The 19,555-nt window shown below is 35.9% G+C and overlaps 1 protein-coding gene across 1 annotated transcript in view; it reads left to right on the forward strand.

Annotated features, from left to right (window-relative positions):
* USP32 (ubiquitin specific peptidase 32) overlaps positions 1 to 19,555 on the forward strand; it is a 203,836-nt gene that overhangs the window by 167,279 nt on the left and 17,002 nt on the right. Inside the window, exons 16-27 of the mRNA XM_024980631.2 lie at positions 1,807 to 1,924; positions 5,141 to 5,295; positions 6,386 to 6,467; positions 7,490 to 7,564; positions 8,054 to 8,192; positions 8,671 to 8,776; positions 10,423 to 10,596; positions 11,385 to 11,559; positions 12,063 to 12,214; positions 13,100 to 13,211; positions 14,557 to 14,768; positions 19,339 to 19,523. Coding sequence (XP_024836399.1) covers positions 1,807 to 1,924; positions 5,141 to 5,295; positions 6,386 to 6,467; positions 7,490 to 7,564; positions 8,054 to 8,192; positions 8,671 to 8,776; positions 10,423 to 10,596; positions 11,385 to 11,559; positions 12,063 to 12,214; positions 13,100 to 13,211; positions 14,557 to 14,768; positions 19,339 to 19,523 — 1,685 coding nt within the window. The remainder of the gene's footprint in view (positions 1 to 1,806; positions 1,925 to 5,140; positions 5,296 to 6,385; positions 6,468 to 7,489; positions 7,565 to 8,053; positions 8,193 to 8,670; positions 8,777 to 10,422; positions 10,597 to 11,384; positions 11,560 to 12,062; positions 12,215 to 13,099; positions 13,212 to 14,556; positions 14,769 to 19,338; positions 19,524 to 19,555) is intronic.

Here is a 19,555-nt window from a genome sequence, read left to right on the forward strand (position 1 = left end):
TCTAAGATAGATGTTATTGATATCTTTCTAGGTTAATAACATAATTTATTAACCAATCACCATGGATAGACAATTAGTTTGCATCTAGATTTTCGTTGTTTAAAACGATTTTCTGGTGAATATTCTCTTTTCCAACGTGTGATGATTTCTTTAAGATAAATTCCTGTAAATGGAATTGCATTTATTGTTATCCAGTTGTAGTTCAATTAGTTCATAGATAAGAATAATTAAAATGTAAATAAATATGTATATATGTTTGATTATGCATGAATGTATAAGAATTCGTTGATCTGTAATTTGCTCACAAATTCACTTATCTTGAAAAGTAATCTACACATTAATAAAAGTTACTTCATTATCAGTTCAGATTCTGCCAAAAGTATGTTTTCTCTGTAGCCTGATAACTACAGGTACAGAATTATTGATCTTTCCCCAAATCACAGTTAAACTGAAGTCCTAAGAAAATTTGACTGTTGGCTACAATTTGTAGCTCTCAGTGACTCTAGAAGAAATGGAGAGACTTTTGTTTTTCTCCGTTGGTCTTACTGTTGGGGAGAGCTCCTTTTACTGCTTATTATTTAAATAGTAGTTGATAAAGCTTACAAGTGGAGCTTTTGTAGTATATATAGCATATCAGAACATGCAGAATACTTTAAAGAAATAGTCCTAAAGGTTTGGTTTGTATCATTGTTTTTATCTGGCTCTTTACTGCCCCCTCTTGATATTAAAAAATGCTCTGTTGCAGAATACATTGATTTCTAAAGCAAAAGAAAATGAAAGCCCAATTACTTGAGGTTGTTAAAGATTCTGTAAGATTTTATGTTTTAGAGAGTTTGAGGACTTCCCTGGAGGCCCAGTGGTTGAGAATCCACCTGCCAATGCAGAGGACATGGGTTCAGCCCCTGTCCTGATGAATATATCCGACATGCCACTGGTGAACTATACTCCATGTGCCGCACTACTGAGCCTGTGTTGTGGAGCCCGTGAGGGCTGTTTTAACCATGTGACTTTCAGTTTAGTACATCCAATTTAGTTGTTTTAATCATAGACAAAAAAGTATATGAACAGTCCAGTTAAAGAAAACATAGATAGTAAATTTTAACATGGAAACATTTTTGTTCTCACTACTAATACAAGAAATACAATTTAAAGTACATTTAAAATATTCTTTATATGTATTAAAGAAATTAAAGTCATGTCCAGTGATAAGGTTTTGTGACAGTAATACATTCATATAATTCTGGGAATATTGTAAATTGCTGCATTTTGGGTGGCCATATAACTTATGCAGTTAATGACATGAATGTGTGTGTGCTCAGTGATTTTAATCTTGTCCGACTTTTGTGACCCTATGGACTATCCCTCCAGGCTTCTCTGTCCTTGGGACTCCCCAGGCAAGATTGATGAATAATCCTGTACTTTTTTACTTGTGACTCCATTCGTAAGAATTTGTCCTCTAAAAGAACATCATTTTTCTATATGAGATATGTAAAAGTGAAAAGACTTATTGTGTGAAAATACTAGAATTGTAGATAATATTTAAGATTTTCCCTTTAATATTGGTATTACTTGCTTTTAAATGAAGGGGGAGAAAATACCTACCAGGAATCCTAATCCTGGAAAATGGACTTAGATGCAGGAGCCTGAGGGCCTATAAACCCATGTCATGTAAACTGGTGACTTTCTGACCTATAGGCAGTGAAGCTTTTGAACATTTCATTTTGAAAGTAAATCTCAGAAATTAGGTAAAAAATGGCAGGTTTTATTTCTTTTATAGTGATCACTTCATATATTTTAAAACAACAGGTGATCAAAAATAGCAAGACAGAAATCCCAGAACTGGAATTGTTTCCTCGCTATCTTCTCTTCCTGAGACAGCAGCCTGCCACTCGGACACAGCAGTCTAACATCTGGGTGAATATGGGTATGATGAGCCTGAGAGTGTTTCCTCAGCATTTACCAAGAGGTAACTTAAGAATGCAGCAAGAATACCGTGCATTTCCTTGAAAAAAATAAAAATGAAAACCAATTTGCTCCAAGCCTGGTGCCACTATTACTAATACACATTTTCATCTGTTTTCATACAGAATCAGAAAATCTCTTATGGGCCTTAGATCTACGGTCATGCGCAAGACTAGCTGGGGTAAAGGCAAAGTCCCAGCAGCAAATGAAAAGGGTTGTTTCCTTTTCTGGCTTGCAAACATACAAAGATAATAAGCAGAAATGAATTTTATATACTTTGTTTCTTTGAGAACAAGCCATTGTAAATTATGTGCTTGACCTCAGTTAGAGTCTGCCAGCCAGTGGCTGTTCTTTTCAACTCCACTCAGATTTCTAAGAAGTAATTTCTTCTGCAATATCCTCTTCTTGTGTGTGTGTTTTGAGTTTTTTGTTTTGGGGGGTTTTTGTAATAAAACATGATATATTTCTCATGCTAGGCCCAAGGAGCCTTTATAACAGATAATACAAAGGAAAAGATCTGTTTTTAAGAATGAAAGTGAACATTTTCTTCGAAAACATCAAGCCTATCAAAATGATATATAAATAAGTTTTCATTTTAATGTGATAGATGCAAAAAGTTCCCTTTTGATTTCTCTCTGAGGTTAAATTTTACCGATGGGCCAGGCTTGCTCTATGCTTTTGCATTACAAATATTTGAAATAGTTCTTCAGCAAAAATAATGAGTTCATCCATTTACACAAAATCTCAGACTATGTTAACAATGCCATAATGTTATTATAATCGCTATAACTTATTATTGCAAAAACCACCTATGAACCCAAACCAACCCTGTAAGTATCATCCCTTCTTTGAAATTTAGTAGGATTAGTTTTATTTCATCATTAAAGATTATATTCAGATAATATATGGAAATTCTTACATGTACTGTTTGGTAAGAATTATGCCAAAGCAGTGCCCTCAAACTTTGTCTTTAGGTAACACATTATAATCAAAAAACAGTGAAATAAGAATCTCTCTGAAACACTCTTAATTTAATTTTCCATTGAATAATATCAATAGTATTTGCCTTTCTTTCATGGCACCCATAGTACATATCTTTTTCAATTCTCTTTGAAAGATATCATGAGAGGCAAGATGTGTTGTTGCGCTTTTAGTAAGTATTCTTTATAACTCTTGTGCTGATCCTAGATTTTTGCTGCTTCTGTAAATTCCACTAGATTTGTTGGTGCTATTCAAAAGTATGAAATTATGTATAATAAGTGGCGGCCTGCTTAATGAGCTATGCTACAAAAACTGTCTAGAATTCAAATAAATTTCTTTATATGGCTTAGGACAATAGAAATTGACTTGGACACTAGCAAATGCTTATGAATCCTACAACTGTATAGTCATTATGCTCCAAATTTGTTCTTAATTTGAAATTTTATTTCTTACTAATTAGTTATGAAATCAATCATTAATCATTTTGAAGTTTATAAAAATATGCTTTCTTGCTGTAATCTTATAACTAATCCTCTGATTGTGTATTTAGAGAAATTTGCCCTTTTGTTTTCTTCTAGGATTATCCTTTGCTTGCTGATAGTAAATGATTTGCTTTGCTAGAGTTTAAAAGTTAATCGTAGTTGGGTTTTGTTCTCCATACATAGTTTTCATCTTTCTTTCTAATTTATCACAGCTATTTACTGGGCTCTTTTATTCCTTTTCGGCTTCCCTGGTTTCTGAGACAGTAAAGAACCTGCCTGAAATGCAGGAAACCTGAGCTCAGTTTCTGGGTTGGGAAGATCCCCTGGAGGAAGGCATGGCAACCCACTCCAGTATTCTTGTCTGGAGAATCCCCGTGGACAAAGGAGCCTGGCAGGGCCATAGTCCACGGGGTCACAGAGTCGGACACGACTGAGTGATTAAGCACACAATTTATTCCTTTTGAAGTGACAAGTTTCCAAACCTTACTACAGTTATCAATGACTTAATGGTAGCCTTTTTAATAGACAAAGCTACAGAAGTCGTTGTTAAATGATTTTTCAGCCTATTTTAGGTGAGTTAATTCTTGGAAGCTCTGAAAAAGTAGATGATGCCAGTGCTTTTCTCCTCTGTTTAGTAAGTAAAGACTCAAAGCACATTTAATGGGAGGGAAAAAAGCTAAGGTACCATTGAATGGGTGGAAAATTACCTGGAGTGTATAATTGTACCCTTGATAGATTATATTGATACATTGAGTGTATTTTTGTTTTGGGTTGCTCAGTGAACTAAATATAATCTCCCATAGGCAGAGATGACCATTTTAAGCTTCAGCTTTTGTCTAGATTTTTGGCTGAATAGTTACCCAGGGTTTAGCAGATGGTTTTAGCAACCTGTTTTTGATTTCCATAATCTCTTGTCATTTTATCCCCCTTTTCTTTTGAAATATATGGCTAGACTTGATACATTCTTCCTTTAGTCTTTACTCTTTCCCTTTATGCCTCTTTTTGTTTGCACTTTGAGCCCTTCAGGAATTCAAGGTCATGTTTACTGTCCTCTTATTGGGTAGACAGACCTTTATGGTTCTCCCTAGTACCTTTTGATAGGGCAGTTTCTTTTTTGTCATGGGACGTTTCTTGGCTTATTTTAAAGCTCTGTTGGCCATGTAATATCTGTGCCTACTTAGAATTCTAAGTAAAAGTTTCTTGAGTAATTGTGCCACAGTGGACCAGGTAATTGGGCCACTTAATGAGAGTGAGGGATTAGCAATGCAAATACAGTTTATTTTAAGAAAGTAGATCAGGTGAATCCAATTATCCTTCTGTGGTATTCAAATCCAGTCCCATTTCCCAGTGTAAGACTCTTCCCCATTCTTTAACACTGAGTTTTGATTTTGCTATCGAGTATGACCCAGCTGAGAGCCAAGAAATCAGTGCCCATTGATATTTGCCACTCTTCTTGGATTCCAGATACTGCCAATTATTTGCGTGTCTGATTTTGTTGTTCTTCCTTTCAAAGTTAAGGCTTACTCTAAGACGCTTAGGTCTCCTGTCTTCATTTTAAAGCTTCTTAAAATTTCTTAATTTATAAAATTATTAAATCTGTAATTCTTATTTCTCATTATTATTTCCTAAAATAGTATGGTCCCCATTACTAAAAGTGGTGCTTTCTCTTTTTTTAACATTTGCCTTTTTCCTTACTGTGATTACTATGACCATAGGAAATGTCCCTTCTCCGAATGCACCATTAAAGCGGGTCTTAGCCTATACAGGCTGTTTTAGTCGAATGCAGACCATCAAGGAAATTCATGAATATCTATCTCAGAGGCTGCGCATCAAAGAGGAAGATATGCGCCTGTGGCTATACAACAGTGAGGTAAGAGGCATGTCAGTCAAAGAAAGTCCTCCTTGTTAGATCCATGTTTCATAAGTATGGAGGGTTTGTCGACATTAATTGTTCATGGACAGTACAATCTTATAAACTCATTATTATAAAGTAACAATAAATACATCTTTTTAACAAATAGTTTATTTCAGATTTGTCTTAAAGTAAGGGACACACATATTGAAATTCAAACAATACGAAAGTATGTGGTGAAAATTCTTCCCATCCTCTGACCTCTGTCTTCCATTCTCCTTAGAGGCAGTGCTTTTAATTACTTATGTATTCTTCCTAACACATGCAATATGTTTTTATTTTACTCTGAAATTGGATGGTAAGTAGTTTTAACCGGCTCTTTATCCCCTAGTTCCTTCTTTCTTACATCTTTCTTTGGTCACCATTGAGAACTGAGAAGCAGTATAGTAAAGAAAGTTAAGAGCACAGCTCCTGGAGCCTCCCTGCCAGGGATTAAGTCCTGACTCCCTCCTGTTAGTTAACTAACCAAGGACAAGTCCCTTAACTCTCTGTCACAGTTTTTCCATGAGTAAATGGGGAAAATAATAATATTTCCCTTAGGATAGTTGTAAGAATTAGATGAGTTAATTTTCCAAGCACTTTAGACAGGGTGAGTGTCAACAAAATGTATAATTCTGTTGCATGGCATTTGGTTTTACATTTTCATTTCCTAGTTAGTGATCAAGGTCCATCTTGAATACAAGCACATTTACTCAGTTTAGTATATACTTACTATATATCAATCAAAACTTCTTTTCTGTAAGCTGTTTAGAAAATCTAAACCTCAGTGAATTTTGGTTTGTGTGATCAGTCTTTCCTGGTCTCCCCAAAATCAGATATAATTTTTTTTAGAAATATAAAATATGTGTTTACAGAGTATAGATTCTTTCCCTCATTTTGCCACCAAAATTATAAGTACTTTTGAATAACTGTAATATGTTAAATGTCTGTACATGAGTTATGTACATGTACCTTCAAGGAATTTTTTAAATTGTCATTCATTTTTATTTCGGCATTTGTTTCAAAGTTAGTAATTAAATTAACAAAACATTTCCTGCTCCATACACAGAATTACCTCACTCTTCTGGATGATGAGGATCACAGATTGGAATATTTGAAAATCCAGGATGAGCAGCACCTGGTAATTGAAGGTACAAGATGGAAACATACATCTGTATTAGATTGTTAGGGAAAGAATGAAAGGTTTAATTACTCACCAATAATCTACTTCATGGGGCTTCCCAGATGGTGCAGTGGTAAAGAATCCACCTGCCAATGCAGGAGATGCAGGTTCGATCCCTGGGTCGGGAAGATCCCCTGGAGCAGGAAATGGCAACCTACTCCTACTTTGTTCTTGCCTGGAAAATTCCATGATGTTGCAAAGAGTCGAAGACGACTGAGCAACTGAGCATGACAAGCCTACTTTATAGGTTTTTCCAGCTGGTATTTGATCAGTTTTCTTCATAGTAAAGAAAACCCATTAAACCTTTATGTAATCCTTTTGTAATGGGATATTATTTAGATTGCTTTAAGAGGAAAAACATGTCTACATTCATTATCTGGCAAGGGTGGAAACAGTTGTAAAAACAAGTGAATTCAGTTATAAGTTTACAGTTTATTAAAATTTTCAAGCTCCCTCCTTGAGTTTGAATGAGGAGATTAACATTCTTGCATTGTTAGTGATGCAGGCTTTTCATTAGTCCTCAACACTGATCAAGAAAGCTTAGCTCGAGTAACATACATTTACACACTGGCATGTATAAGTCATTGAAAACTTAGTGTGTCTTTTCTCAAGATTCATGAAACATTCCTAGCTGCCTTTGTATTAAAATGAATACTCCGGCAGTTTCACAATTTAAGAAAGAATTGTAAAAAAGAAAGAAGAAAGAATTGTGATAGTTCCAGTGTTTTAGGCTTAAGAATTTTAATTCCTTCTATTGAAGGTTGAGTATAATTTTACTTCAGGTATGCAACTGAGGAATTAGTTTACTAATTAATTCTAATCACTGACTATAAAGCCCCCTATCTAAAGAATTGGAATGGTTTCAGAGCCAATTACAAAAAAAATTTTTTTTCAGTTTCTGGTTTAGAAATAAGTTTTTGTTTTTAAACAGTACACTTGAGTGGGTGTGATTTGATTGGATAAGAGATTAACACATTATTGTCTTTCTAGTTCGCAACAAAGATATGAGTTGGCCTGAAGAAATGTCCTTTATAGCAAACAGTAGTAAAATAGATAGACACAAGGGTAAGTTTCCACTGTATTTATTTTTAAACAGATGATCTTAAAAGTATTATTTTATGTTTTCTTCTTTCAACTGTTGAAGTGTTAACAAATTGTAGCTTTCTAGCTCAATAGTGATTAGGCCCCGTCTTATTTTTCTTTTTCCTGAAGCATCACATTTCTTTCTAACCTTGCAATTAAATTATTTATTCATTTTAAAAGATACAATTCTAGGAGAGAGTTGTTTGAACTCTAAAAAACCATCAGAGCAATTGAAGAGAATCATTGCTACTTCCAGAGTACAAATGAGCATAGATCCAATAGATTATCATGATTGCCAGTGAGGCTCCGTGAAAAACTTCTACTTTAACATTGCAAGACCCAACAGAAAATTATTATCTCCATCTAACTGATTAGAAAAAGTATAAAAATCATTGCATTGAATACAAATCACTGTTTAGTCTATGACATCTTGCTGCAACTAGGCTTCTGTTCTCATATTGTTTGTTCCAGTTCCGACAGAAAAGGGGGCCACAGGTCTGAGTAACCTGGGAAATACATGCTTCATGAATTCAAGCATCCAGTGTGTTAGTAACACGCAGCCACTGACACAGTATTTTATCTCAGGGAGACATCTTTATGAACTCAACAGGTAATCTTCCTTGAGTCATTGGCTCTTAACTTTTATAATTTTGATATGAACCCAATATTACCTAAATCTGTTCTTTATTCACCCTGAGGGAGAAAATTCTTCATCTTATTTGCCCTGTTAAGCATGAAGTAAGCTTCCCTAGTGGCTCAGTGGTAAAGAATCCACCTGCCAGTACATGAGACATGGGTTGGTAAAGAACCCACCTGGGTCAGGAAGATCCCCTGGAAAAGGAAATGGCAACCCACTCCTGTATTCTTGCCTGAGAATTTCATGGCAGAGGAGCCTGGTGGGCTACAATCCATGGGGTTGCAAAGAGTCGGACACAATTGAAGCAACTAAAGGACAAGGACCAAATGTTGCTTCTCTTGTTTTGAAAATGTATTTTGATGTGAGAAAACAGATACTAGGCATTTCTATGTTCACATGATTGTGATTTATAAGAATCATTAAGCAATACATTTTCCTCCCAAACTTGTAGGACAAATCCCATTGGTATGAAGGGGCATATGGCTAAATGCTATGGGGATTTAGTACAGGAGCTTTGGAGTGGAACTCAGAAAAATGTCGCCCCATTAAAGCTTCGGGTAAGCATGTTAAAATAATATAAAGGTATTAAGTCTTAAGCAGCTGTTTAAGTAATTTTCTTTGTTTTTTATATTTATCTTTTAATTTTAGCTTAATGTTTTTGGGTCTTTCATAAGACATAAACTTTTACTTGTTCAATTATAAGCAAAATACTCTTATAGGCATAGTAGATAGAAAAAGTTCAGAAGTACAGTCTAAATTTATAAATTTTATCAAGTATTTTACTTGTATATATAGTAAACTTTTCTTTTTTCGACCTTCATTATTATCAGTATTCCAACTGCAAGGTAGCCCTGAGTCTAATTAATGATACTCAGTAGCTTTTTAACATTACTAAGATAATTAGTTCTATCCATAGAACAAAAAAAAAAAGTAGCAGAAAGAAAGACTGTAATTAATGAATACAAATTTTACATTAATATTATTTATAGTGAATTTTAGTAAAGTTTGGATTATTTTTTATCTTTATTTAAAAGTAAGTTGAGAACTTCCCTGGTGGTCAAGTGGCTTATTAGACTCCTTGCTTCCAATGCAGGGGGCCTGGGTTTGATCCCTGGTCAGGGAACTAGATCCCACATGTCACAATGAAGATTGATCTGTGTGCTATAGCTAAGACCTGGTGAAGTCAAATAATTTTTTTAAGGCAAGGCAAAAGCTTTTTAGGTTAAAAATTAATAATCATAGTAGCTAAAAATTTGGTTACTTATCACTTACCAGCCACTATCTGATTACTTTATGTGTATTAACTCATTTAATCTTCTAAATGGCCCCATAATATAAAGCAGTGTTACAGTCCCCATTTTATGGCTCAGGAAACTAAGGAGCCTATCCAAGGTTGCAAGCTAGTTAGTAAGTCTTCACAGTTGAACACTGGGCTATTCTGCCTCTAATAATAAAAGTTAGGATACAACAACACCAGAAAAGCTAACTGTAAAAGAAAACAGGGAATCTTCCAATGTGACCAAATGCTATTTTAATATTTTCATATTGTATCTTAAATAGCAATGGCAACCCACTCCAGTGTTCCTGCCTGGAGAATCCTAGGGACGGGAGCCTGGTGGGCTGCCATCTATGGGGGTCACACAGAGTCAGACACGACTGAAGTGAATTAGCAGCATGTACCTAAAGAACTGTTTGCCTATATTGATACTAAACCAGGACACAGGACTGGCCATAATACTTTTTTTAGTGGGCTGGGGGAGCATCATTTGATATAAAGATTAGAAAGATTTCCTGATTATCCAAAATATATTTGCTGAAATAGACTAAATACTATATTGTTTGGGCTTCCCTGGAAGCTCAGCTGGTAAAGAATCCATCTACAGTGCAGGGGACCCCAGTTTGATTCCTGGATCAGAAAGATCTGCTAGAGAAGGGATAGGCTACCCACTCCAGTATTCGTGGGCTTCCTTGGTGGCTCAGCTGGTAAAGAATCCGCCTGCAATGTGGGAGACCTGGATTCGATCCCTGGGTTGGGAAGATCCCCTGGAGAAGGGAATGGCTGCCCACTCCAGTATTCTGGCCTGGAGAATACTGTGGACTGTATAGTTTACTTATTCTCATGTCTCTGATTGAATTATGGGTATGGTCAGTCTCAATTTTATGGGATAGCAAATAATGAATTGGATTCCTTTTACACTTGTAGTGGACCATAGCAAAATATGCTCCCAGGTTTAATGGGTTCCAGCAACAAGACTCCCAAGAACTTCTGGCTTTTCTCTTGGATGGTCTGCATGAAGATCTCAACCGAGTCCATGAGAAGCCATATGTGGAACTGAAGGACAGTGATGGCAGACCAGATTGGGAAGTAGCTGCAGAGGTTTGTCACTTTTGAGTTTCTAATGTAAGCACAGATAAAATATTCTGGCCCCAAATAAGTTTTGCGCAACTTAAACACTAACTAAACTGTTCTGTGATCAGAATTTTACTGTGAAAATGAAGGAATTTTATAATTCTCTGCTTATTTCTTGTGCCATAATCCCAAAACAAAGTATCATTAATGAACATAGAAAAACGTTTCCTTTCCACATCACACATTTTGGGGAGAGGATGTAGGAATAATTATTCAGTAGAACTTTAGGAGTCCCCATAATTGCTAAAGTAATGTGTATAGTGACTAATAGGCATATTTTATGCGCCTTTAATGGACAAAGAACTCACCATTGTTACCATGGTAAAAAGAAAGAAAAGAAAGTAGGATTTTTCATCTGAATTTAGTATTTTATATATTGAGCAAAAAGAAACACATTCTAAGGAATTTCCTGGCAGTCCAGTGGCAGAGTCCATGCTCTCATTGCAGGGGGCCCAGGTTGGATCCCTGGTTAGGGAACTAAGATCTGAGCGCTGCATGGTGTGGCCAGAAAAAAAAAGAATTACATTCTATTCAATCACTGGTTTTCTTTACTTTCTCAGTAGGCAATATATTTAAAATTATATACCTGATTTGTAAATCTGTAGACAGAAAGCTTATTTTTGAAGGAAAAATTAAGGATTATAATCTTGACATTAAATCTAATATATTTAACCATTGCCTTGAATTTTTGGAGAAAAGCTTATGTTTTGAATTTGGAGGGGATAAAAAAGTTCTCTCATCTTTTTTCTTGCTAGGCCTGGGATAATCATCTAAGGAGAAATAGATCAATTGTTGTGGATTTGTTCCATGGGCAGCTAAGGTCCCAAGTCAAATGCAAGACATGTGGACATATAAGTGTCCGATTTGACCCTTTCAATTTTTTGTCTTTGCCACTACCAATGGACAGTTACATGCACTTAGAAATAACAGGTAGGTCACAAAGTTCTGAAACATTATTTAATTCCTTTGTCTTTTACCTTGTATTCAGTCAGCTTGAATTTGTAAGTTTAGTCATTTGTTTATAGTGAGTTCTCATAAAGATTGGTAGTCAGCATGTTATAGTTTTTTAAAAATTTTATTGGAGTATAATTGATTTACAATGTTCTGTAATGATAACAAGTCTGGTTTCAGGCATGATTTGAGGTTTGAAAGACTTGAACATGCGTCCATTTTTGTGCTCATTGAGTTCTCTTAATTTTAAATGTGCCAGAAGCTCTCTTGAAAAATCTTGCAAAGCCACTCACACTTCTTTATTGGGTGAACATACAAAAATAATGATTTTACTTAATATTATTTTAAACACCACCTGTTGTAGTGTGTACATATAAAAATTCTAGACAGATGTTTACTAGTTGCAAGTCTCACACACACACAGGTATAAAGCTTTCAGTGAAACCTGAATTTTACTAATAAAAATCTTTTCTCTTTACTAGTTATTAAGCTGGATGGTACTACCCCTGTACGATATGGACTAAGACTGAATATGGATGAAAAGTACACAGGTTTAAAAAAACAGCTGAGTGATCTCTGTGGACTTAAATCAGAACAAATCCTCCTTGCCGAAGTACATGGTTCCAACATAAAGGTGATATTAACTATTCTCTCTGGGAAACCCTTGATTCCTTCAAAAATCACAGTTTTCTCAATTAATTATTGTGTTAAATGACCAAGGGAGATAATAAAACACAACAAAAACTGGAAAAAAATTGTAAAGCTTTTCATTCCAGAAGAAACTAAAAGAGTTGTCCACCAGAATAAAAGAGTAAAATGATGGTGATATTTTTAAAGAAGAGAAACATGTAAGCCCAGAGCCCCCTATATGGAGTGGTCTAGCTATGTCAGTACAGTCTGAATTTACCCCAAGGACCGCCACTGCTTTGTTTTATGTCTCTTATGTGTTACTACTGTTCCTAGAATTCTTTAAGTATTTTGTGTATTTATGAATGTGTGTTCTTAATACTTATTTATAAATATATATACCTGGCCTTTAAACACACTAAGAGGGTAAAAACAAAGTGATGCAAATCACTTCTTCCTCCATACCAGCTGGAGAAAGAAGCAATAATAAATAAGTTGCCCTAAATTGAGTTCCTACCATTGGTATTATTTATATTCATCTTCAGGATTTTTAAACAAGTTCCCACCTCCTTAACATTTTTTTCATGTGTAATGCAGAGGTGAGATCTCTGGGGATTTGGGGTTTAGATTCTTGAAATGAAGGGCAAAACTTAAGTCAGTTATACACATCATACTTCCTTCCTATGAAAGAGGATAACGGTTTCTCCAGTAAAGTTAGTTTTCATTCAGTTTATCAAACCTGCATCTTTTAGTTATTTTAGAAAATTTATTCAGACATCTTGTTTGCTTTACTGATAAAAGAATCTAAGACATTTGCTTCAAATATATCAGAGATGATTCTCCATTTTGTCTGAAACATCTCCCCCTTCTCCTCTTGCTTCTTTTTCTGTAGAATTTCCCTCAGGACAACCAGAAAGTACGGCTCTCAGTGAGTGGATTTTTGTGTGCATTTGAAATTCCCATCCCTGGATCTCCAATTTCAGCTTCTAGTCCAATACAGACAGGTAAGAGAGAACTAGAGCTCTTTCTCATGATTTTAGCTTTGAATAATAGTCTAAGGGTTGTCATTCTTTTTCGGTTTTTGTTTAGGCTAAAAATATTAGAGAAAAAAAAAAATTACAGCAAAAGAATGTTGGCGCCTGTAGGAAACCGTACTGAACATCTTAAATTCTTCATTTTATTAATGAGGAACCTAAAATTCAGAGAACCTAAGTTGGATAGATAGTTCTTAGCTAAATCTACCACTGGAGTTCAGATCTTTTAACCCTCTTATCTAATACTAACATGGCAACAGGTGGTATGAAACAAATGTGCTTTAGAAAACAGAATAGTGAATTTGTCTAAAAAAGAAGTTTGTTTATACTCTGATATTTATATGGTCATTTATATAATTTAATATGGTCATCCAGTTAGTCTTCTTGGCCATCGTCTCTTCTTTTTATTGTTGATAATTAGATTTCCCAGCTATCAAAGGCTTCAGAGAGAAGGGGGCTCCTCTCATAGGTGCTCAGTAGATAGTACTGATGGTGGGTTGGTGGATGATTTATTATTGCTTTTTTTGTTTGTTTGTTTATATCATTTATATCACTGTCCTATAGAACCCTCTGCAATGATGAAAACTTTCTTTAATCTTTGCCATCCAATAGAGTATCCAATGGAGAAGGCAATGGCACCCCACTCCAGTGTTCTTGCCTGGAGAATCCCAGGGATGGCGGAGCCTGGTGGGCTGCCGTCGGTGGGGTCACACAGAGTCGGACATGACTAAAGCGACTTAGCAGCAGCAGAGTATCCAGTAGTCACACCAACTGTTTAGCATTTGAACTGTGGCTAGAAAAACTAAGAAAATGCATTTGTAATTTAAAAAGCAATGTCTTTCATCAGTTATAACAAATGTTTCATTGTGGTGGGGGAGGGTGCTAATGGGGGAGACTGTGCTTGTGTGGGGGCAGGGAGCAGATGGGAGTTCTCTGCAGGTGTTTTTAAAAATAAAGTGTTTGTAAAATATCTGGCTAGAGACTACATGGAGAAATGAATTTTTTGAGACTAAGAAAAAGAAAAGCAGAACTATTTTCATGCCATAACATAGGACTGATAAAGATTGTTGTAAAAATTTCACTTACTCTTTCTAGCAGTTACTCTTGTTTAGTCATTTAATCGAAAGTATTAGTAATGAAAGTAAAATCTAAAATGAAAGTCTTACAGTTAATCTAGAATTATTTGACCTATGATTACTTCCAGTCCTAAGTTAAAAGAGACTGTCAGTGGTCTGGGTCCCAGCAATGTTTGAGAAAAGAGGAAAGATAAAGGTACCACAAACATATGATGCTGTGCTTACCTTTGAATTTGTAGATTTCTCCTCCTCCCCATCTACAAACGGAATGTTCACCCTGACTGCCAACGGGGACCTGCCTCGACCAATATTCATTCCCAATGGAATGCCAAACACTGTTGTGCCATGTGGAACTGAGAAAAACTTCACAAATGGAATGGTGAATGGTCATATGCCATCTCTTCCCGACAGTTCCTTTACAGGCTACATCATTGCAGTCCACCGGAAAATGGTTAGTTCAATGTTAGGCAAATTACTGCTGGTCTTTCCAGTGCTATTTATGAAACAGCAGTTTCTGCCTTGGCAACATCTTCAGTGTGTGCACTTTCAATGTGTTGGTTACAGCCAGGATCTAGTATCACATCTGACAGCCTACATAGGAAATGATACTCCTCACTCACATTAAGCAGCAACAAGACAGCTGGTGCATCGGAATACTGTTGTCTCTAGAAAGTTTGTGACTCCTATATGTTCATGTCAGCGTGTACATCTTCGTTACCATATAAGTGTGGCTGCCTTAGATAAGGTTTTGTTTGTTTTGGAAGGAGAAACAAGATTCCTAGGCAAGACAAGTTGTTTCCTAGGACTGCTGTAGCAAATTGGCACAAACTTGTGGCTTAAAACAATAGAAATTAATTCTTTGACAGTTCTGAAGCCCGGAAGTCTGAAATCAAGGCATCAATATGGTTGTGCCCCTCCACAGGTTTTAGGAGAGAATCCTTCTTGCCTCTTCCAATTTGTAAATACCTGAAAATAAACTTTACAAAAAATATACAAGGTACCTATGTAGAAAACAATAAAATATTATTGCTAGAAATTAAAGAAGACTCAATTTGAAGGAATAGACTATGTCCATGGGATGGCAACCCACTCAAATAGTCTTGCCTGGAGAATCCCATGGACAGAGGAGCCTGGAGGGCTACAGTCCATAGGGTCACAAAGAGTTGATCATGACTGAAGCAACAGAGCATGCACTCATGGATTAGAAGACTCAATATTTCAAAAATAACAATTCTCCACAAACAGATCTATAGATTCAATGCACAGTCCTAATAAAAATGCAAACTCTGTATGTTACGCGTGTATGTGTATAACTTTATAAGCTGATTCTAATATATGGAAGCGCAAAGCACTAAAATAACCAAAGCAGTCTTGAAGAACAAAGAATGAGGAATTGAGCTATCAGATATCATGATTTTATTAAAGCTTCCCTGGTGGATCAGATGGTAAAGCGTCTGCCTGCAATGCAGGAGACCCGGGTTCAATCCCTGGGTTGGGAAGATCTGGAGAAGGAAATGGCACCCCACTCCAGTACTCTTGCCTGGAGAATCCCACGGACGGAGGAGCCTGGTAAGCTACAGTCCATGGGGTCACTAAGAGTGATTTTATTAAGCAATGATATTTGAGACATTGTGTTATTGGTATGAGAAAAGGCAAATAAACCAATGAAATAAAATAGCCCCCAAACAGGTTCACACATGTATGGGCACTTGATTTATAACAAAGATAGCATTACAGAGCTGTAAAAGACAACTCACTTAGTAAATGGTGCTGGGATAATTGGGTATCCATATGAAATTTGACATACCTAGATCTCACCACATAAAAATCAGTTGCAGGTGGACTGTAGAGTTAAATATGAAGGCAAAACAAAGGTGAATATGTTCATGACCTTGGTTTAGGGGGAAAACTTCTTCAGTAAGGCACAGAAAGCACTAAATATAAGAGGAAGGATTGTTAAATTGGGCATCATTAAAACTAAGAACTTCAGTTTCATCAGAAGACATCACTAAAAGAATTAAAGTCAAGCCATGGAGTAGAAGATGTTTGTAACTCATATTATCAACAAGAGCTCTCATACACTGCTGATGAGTGCACATTAATACAGCTACTTGGAAAACTAAGTTTTCTAACTGAAGATAAATAATTCCACCATTCTATTTTGTGTTTTTAAAAATGTCCATTAGTAGTAGAAAGGGTAAGGCAGTTGAGTCGTAGTCATAGAATATTATGCAGCATTGAAAATGAATGAATTTATACTTATTCCCAACATAAAAGAATCTCATAAAAATAACGCAGGAAAGAAATCAGAAACAAAAAGAAATGAAATAATATATTTATAAATAAAGCGTTAAAGACAGGGAAGATGAAATTTACTGTTTATTATGCATAGGGTATAAAACAAAGAAAAGCAAAGATATAATTACCAGAATTCAGAAAAACTGTTACCTCTAGGAGGAAGCTCAAAGAAAGCTTTGGAGTGCTGACCGAATTGCTTCTTGACCTGATTGGTGATTACACAGCTAATTACTTTGTGATAATTCTTTGAAATGTACATTTTCCCTTTGAATTAGTAACTCCCAAGTTAAAGTGATTTTTCTGACCATGTAGATGATGGTCTGTGGATCATTTTCTAGACAGGGTTGTTTGAGTAAACATCCTAGAGAATTAAGGGATATATTTGTGTCTTAGAATTTTGTTTAAGTGCAGCTCAAATCTTGTTTAAGCACAGTCCCATCAGCTAAGATCATTGGAGTGATTCATGCATTTCCCCATGTCTTTAAACAAAGCATTATCAGATTAAATATTAAGAACTCTGATGTATTTTAAAAAAATCTTTCTTACAAAACAGCTCCCTTCATCTATCATGTATGTTATATAAAGTGGTTGGTAAGTGCTTAAAGCATTATATACAGGTTTTTTTGTAATTATTGGACCATAAAGTGTGCTCTAAATTTTTACCTTTTAACCAGTTCCCTGTTTCCAGTTTACTTCATAATCTAATAGCTGCTTTGGGGAGTGCCTAAAATCGATGTGAGAGTTGAACTGTGAAGAAAGCTGAGCGCTGAAGAATTGATGTTTTTGAACTGTGGTGTTGGAGAAGACTCTTGAGAGTCCCTTGGACTGCAAGGAGATCCAACCAGTCCATCCTAAAGGAGATCAGTCCTAATGTTTATTGGAAGGACTGATGTTGAAGCTGAAACTCCAATACTTTGGCCACTTCATGCGAAGAGTTGACTCATTGGAAAAGACGCTGATGCTGGGAGGGATTGAGGGCAGGAGGAGAAGGGGACGACAGAGGATGAGATGGCTGGATGGCAGCACCGACTCGATGGACATGAGTTTGAGTGAACTCCGGGAGTTGGTGATGGACAGGGAGGCCTGGCGTGCTGCGATTCATGGGGTCGCAAAGAGTTGGACGTCACTGAGCGACTGAACTGAAAATCGATTTTACCATCTGTCCCAAGTCAACTCCCTTTCTTATTATGTGAAAGGCAATGCCATCCTTCCATGTAAAAGGCTCAAGGCTAGAGATGTTCTTAGATTTTTTCCCCTTTTCTTCTGAAACTCTAGTATATCATGTCTTTTAATTTCTTCTTTCAAAATACTACTTGAATTTACCATTTTCCTTCATTTTCATTGCCACCTTCTTCTTTCAGACACTTTAATCTCATGATTGAATTCCTTTGAAAATAGTTTGTCTTCTATTCCCTTCTACAAGATAGAAAAAGAAGAGGAATAAGGCAAGGTAACCTAAACAAGAATATCAGAGAATAAAGGGAGAAAGAATAGTGTTGTGTTGACACAACTACTAAAGGGAAGTCAACTTCAAAAAAGGGAAGAAAGAAGTGGCTACATGGACTAGAGACATCAAAAAGAATGAAAACTGAAAAGTTTGGCCAAGTAACCAAGTGAAGAAATAGGGCAAGAATTTAGCACAGTTAGGTCAAGTGAGATTTTTCAGATTAAAGAAGAAGTTGTTAGGATAGAACCAAAGAAAGATTCCTGTACAGTAAAGCTGGGAGCATTATCCCACGAAGAACTGAGCAGGTATGGGAGGTATAGGCCACAGGGCCCTGGAAGAAGTTACCTCCAAGAGGAAGAAAATCATATGAGTTTAGAAAAGAAAATAACACTGAGAAGGGTAGAGGAAAGAGATAGTTGCTTAAATCTCATTTATTTAGTAGCATAAGTCATCTACTGAGAGTTGGAGTGGAAGAAAGGTATAAGTTTAAGGAGAGAAAAACTAATCAAAGTTTTTTGATTTTTAAAAAATAGTTCTTCTGAACTATGTCTCCTTTCTATAGGTCTTATAATAATATAACCACCAATACATGAAATGGAGTCTTAAAATCATGTATTTAGCTAATAAGTGAATAACAGCAAAATAAAATACTTGGGGATCTGAAATAAGAGTCTTCCACTTAGAAACTAGTGAGTTTATAAGTTGTTGGCTTAGCTTCTCTACTACATAAAGTTCAAATTTAAAGAATTAAATGTCCAAGTGCTCAGCAGATTTTTTTTAATAATCCTGTAACTCCCAGCAGCTTTTCTATTATACTAAACTTTTGTTTTAAGTCACCATTTCCAGGCTAATTCTGTGCAGTATCTCGCATGTTAAGAAGTGATAAAAATCTCCTTTAACATCCTCAGAGCAAACATCTCAAAAGTTTACCTTTTATTCCATCATATAATTAAAATATGATTAAAAAATTTTTATATATGATTCATTGTGTGTGAGAAATGTTTATCAGAGAAAACTATGTAATTTGAAAATATTAAATGCTGAAAACCCAAGTTTGATAGAGGGCAACTCTGAAATTGGCACCCCTTCAGTGTCTCCACTTTGAATAACCATTCTCTTCACATTTTAATAAAAGATAGTTCTGTAAATAAAGAGAAGTGTGATAGTGACTGATTTGAAAATGGTAGTGATGCTTGTTCAGGGCAGTCCTAGAAGAACAAAAGAGAGGAATCAGAGGCCTCTTCTCAGCTCACTCTTCTCTTGTTTGTACTTACAGATGAGAACAGAACTGTATTTCCTGTCATCTCAGAAGAATCGCCCCAGCCTTTTTGGAATGCCTCTGATTGTTCCATGTACAGTGCATACCCGGAAGAAAGACCTGTATGATGCGGTTTGGATTCAAGTGTCACGATTAGCCAGCCCACTCCCACCTCAGGAAGCTAGTAATCATGCTCAGGATTGGTGAGTCTCTGGGCATCTTCCTAGATGTACAG

Source organism: Bos taurus, chromosome 19, assembly GCF_002263795.3.
Source record: "Bos taurus isolate L1 Dominette 01449 registration number 42190680 breed Hereford chromosome 19, ARS-UCD2.0, whole genome shotgun sequence".
NCBI classification, from domain to species: domain Eukaryota; kingdom Metazoa; phylum Chordata; class Mammalia; order Artiodactyla; family Bovidae; genus Bos; species Bos taurus.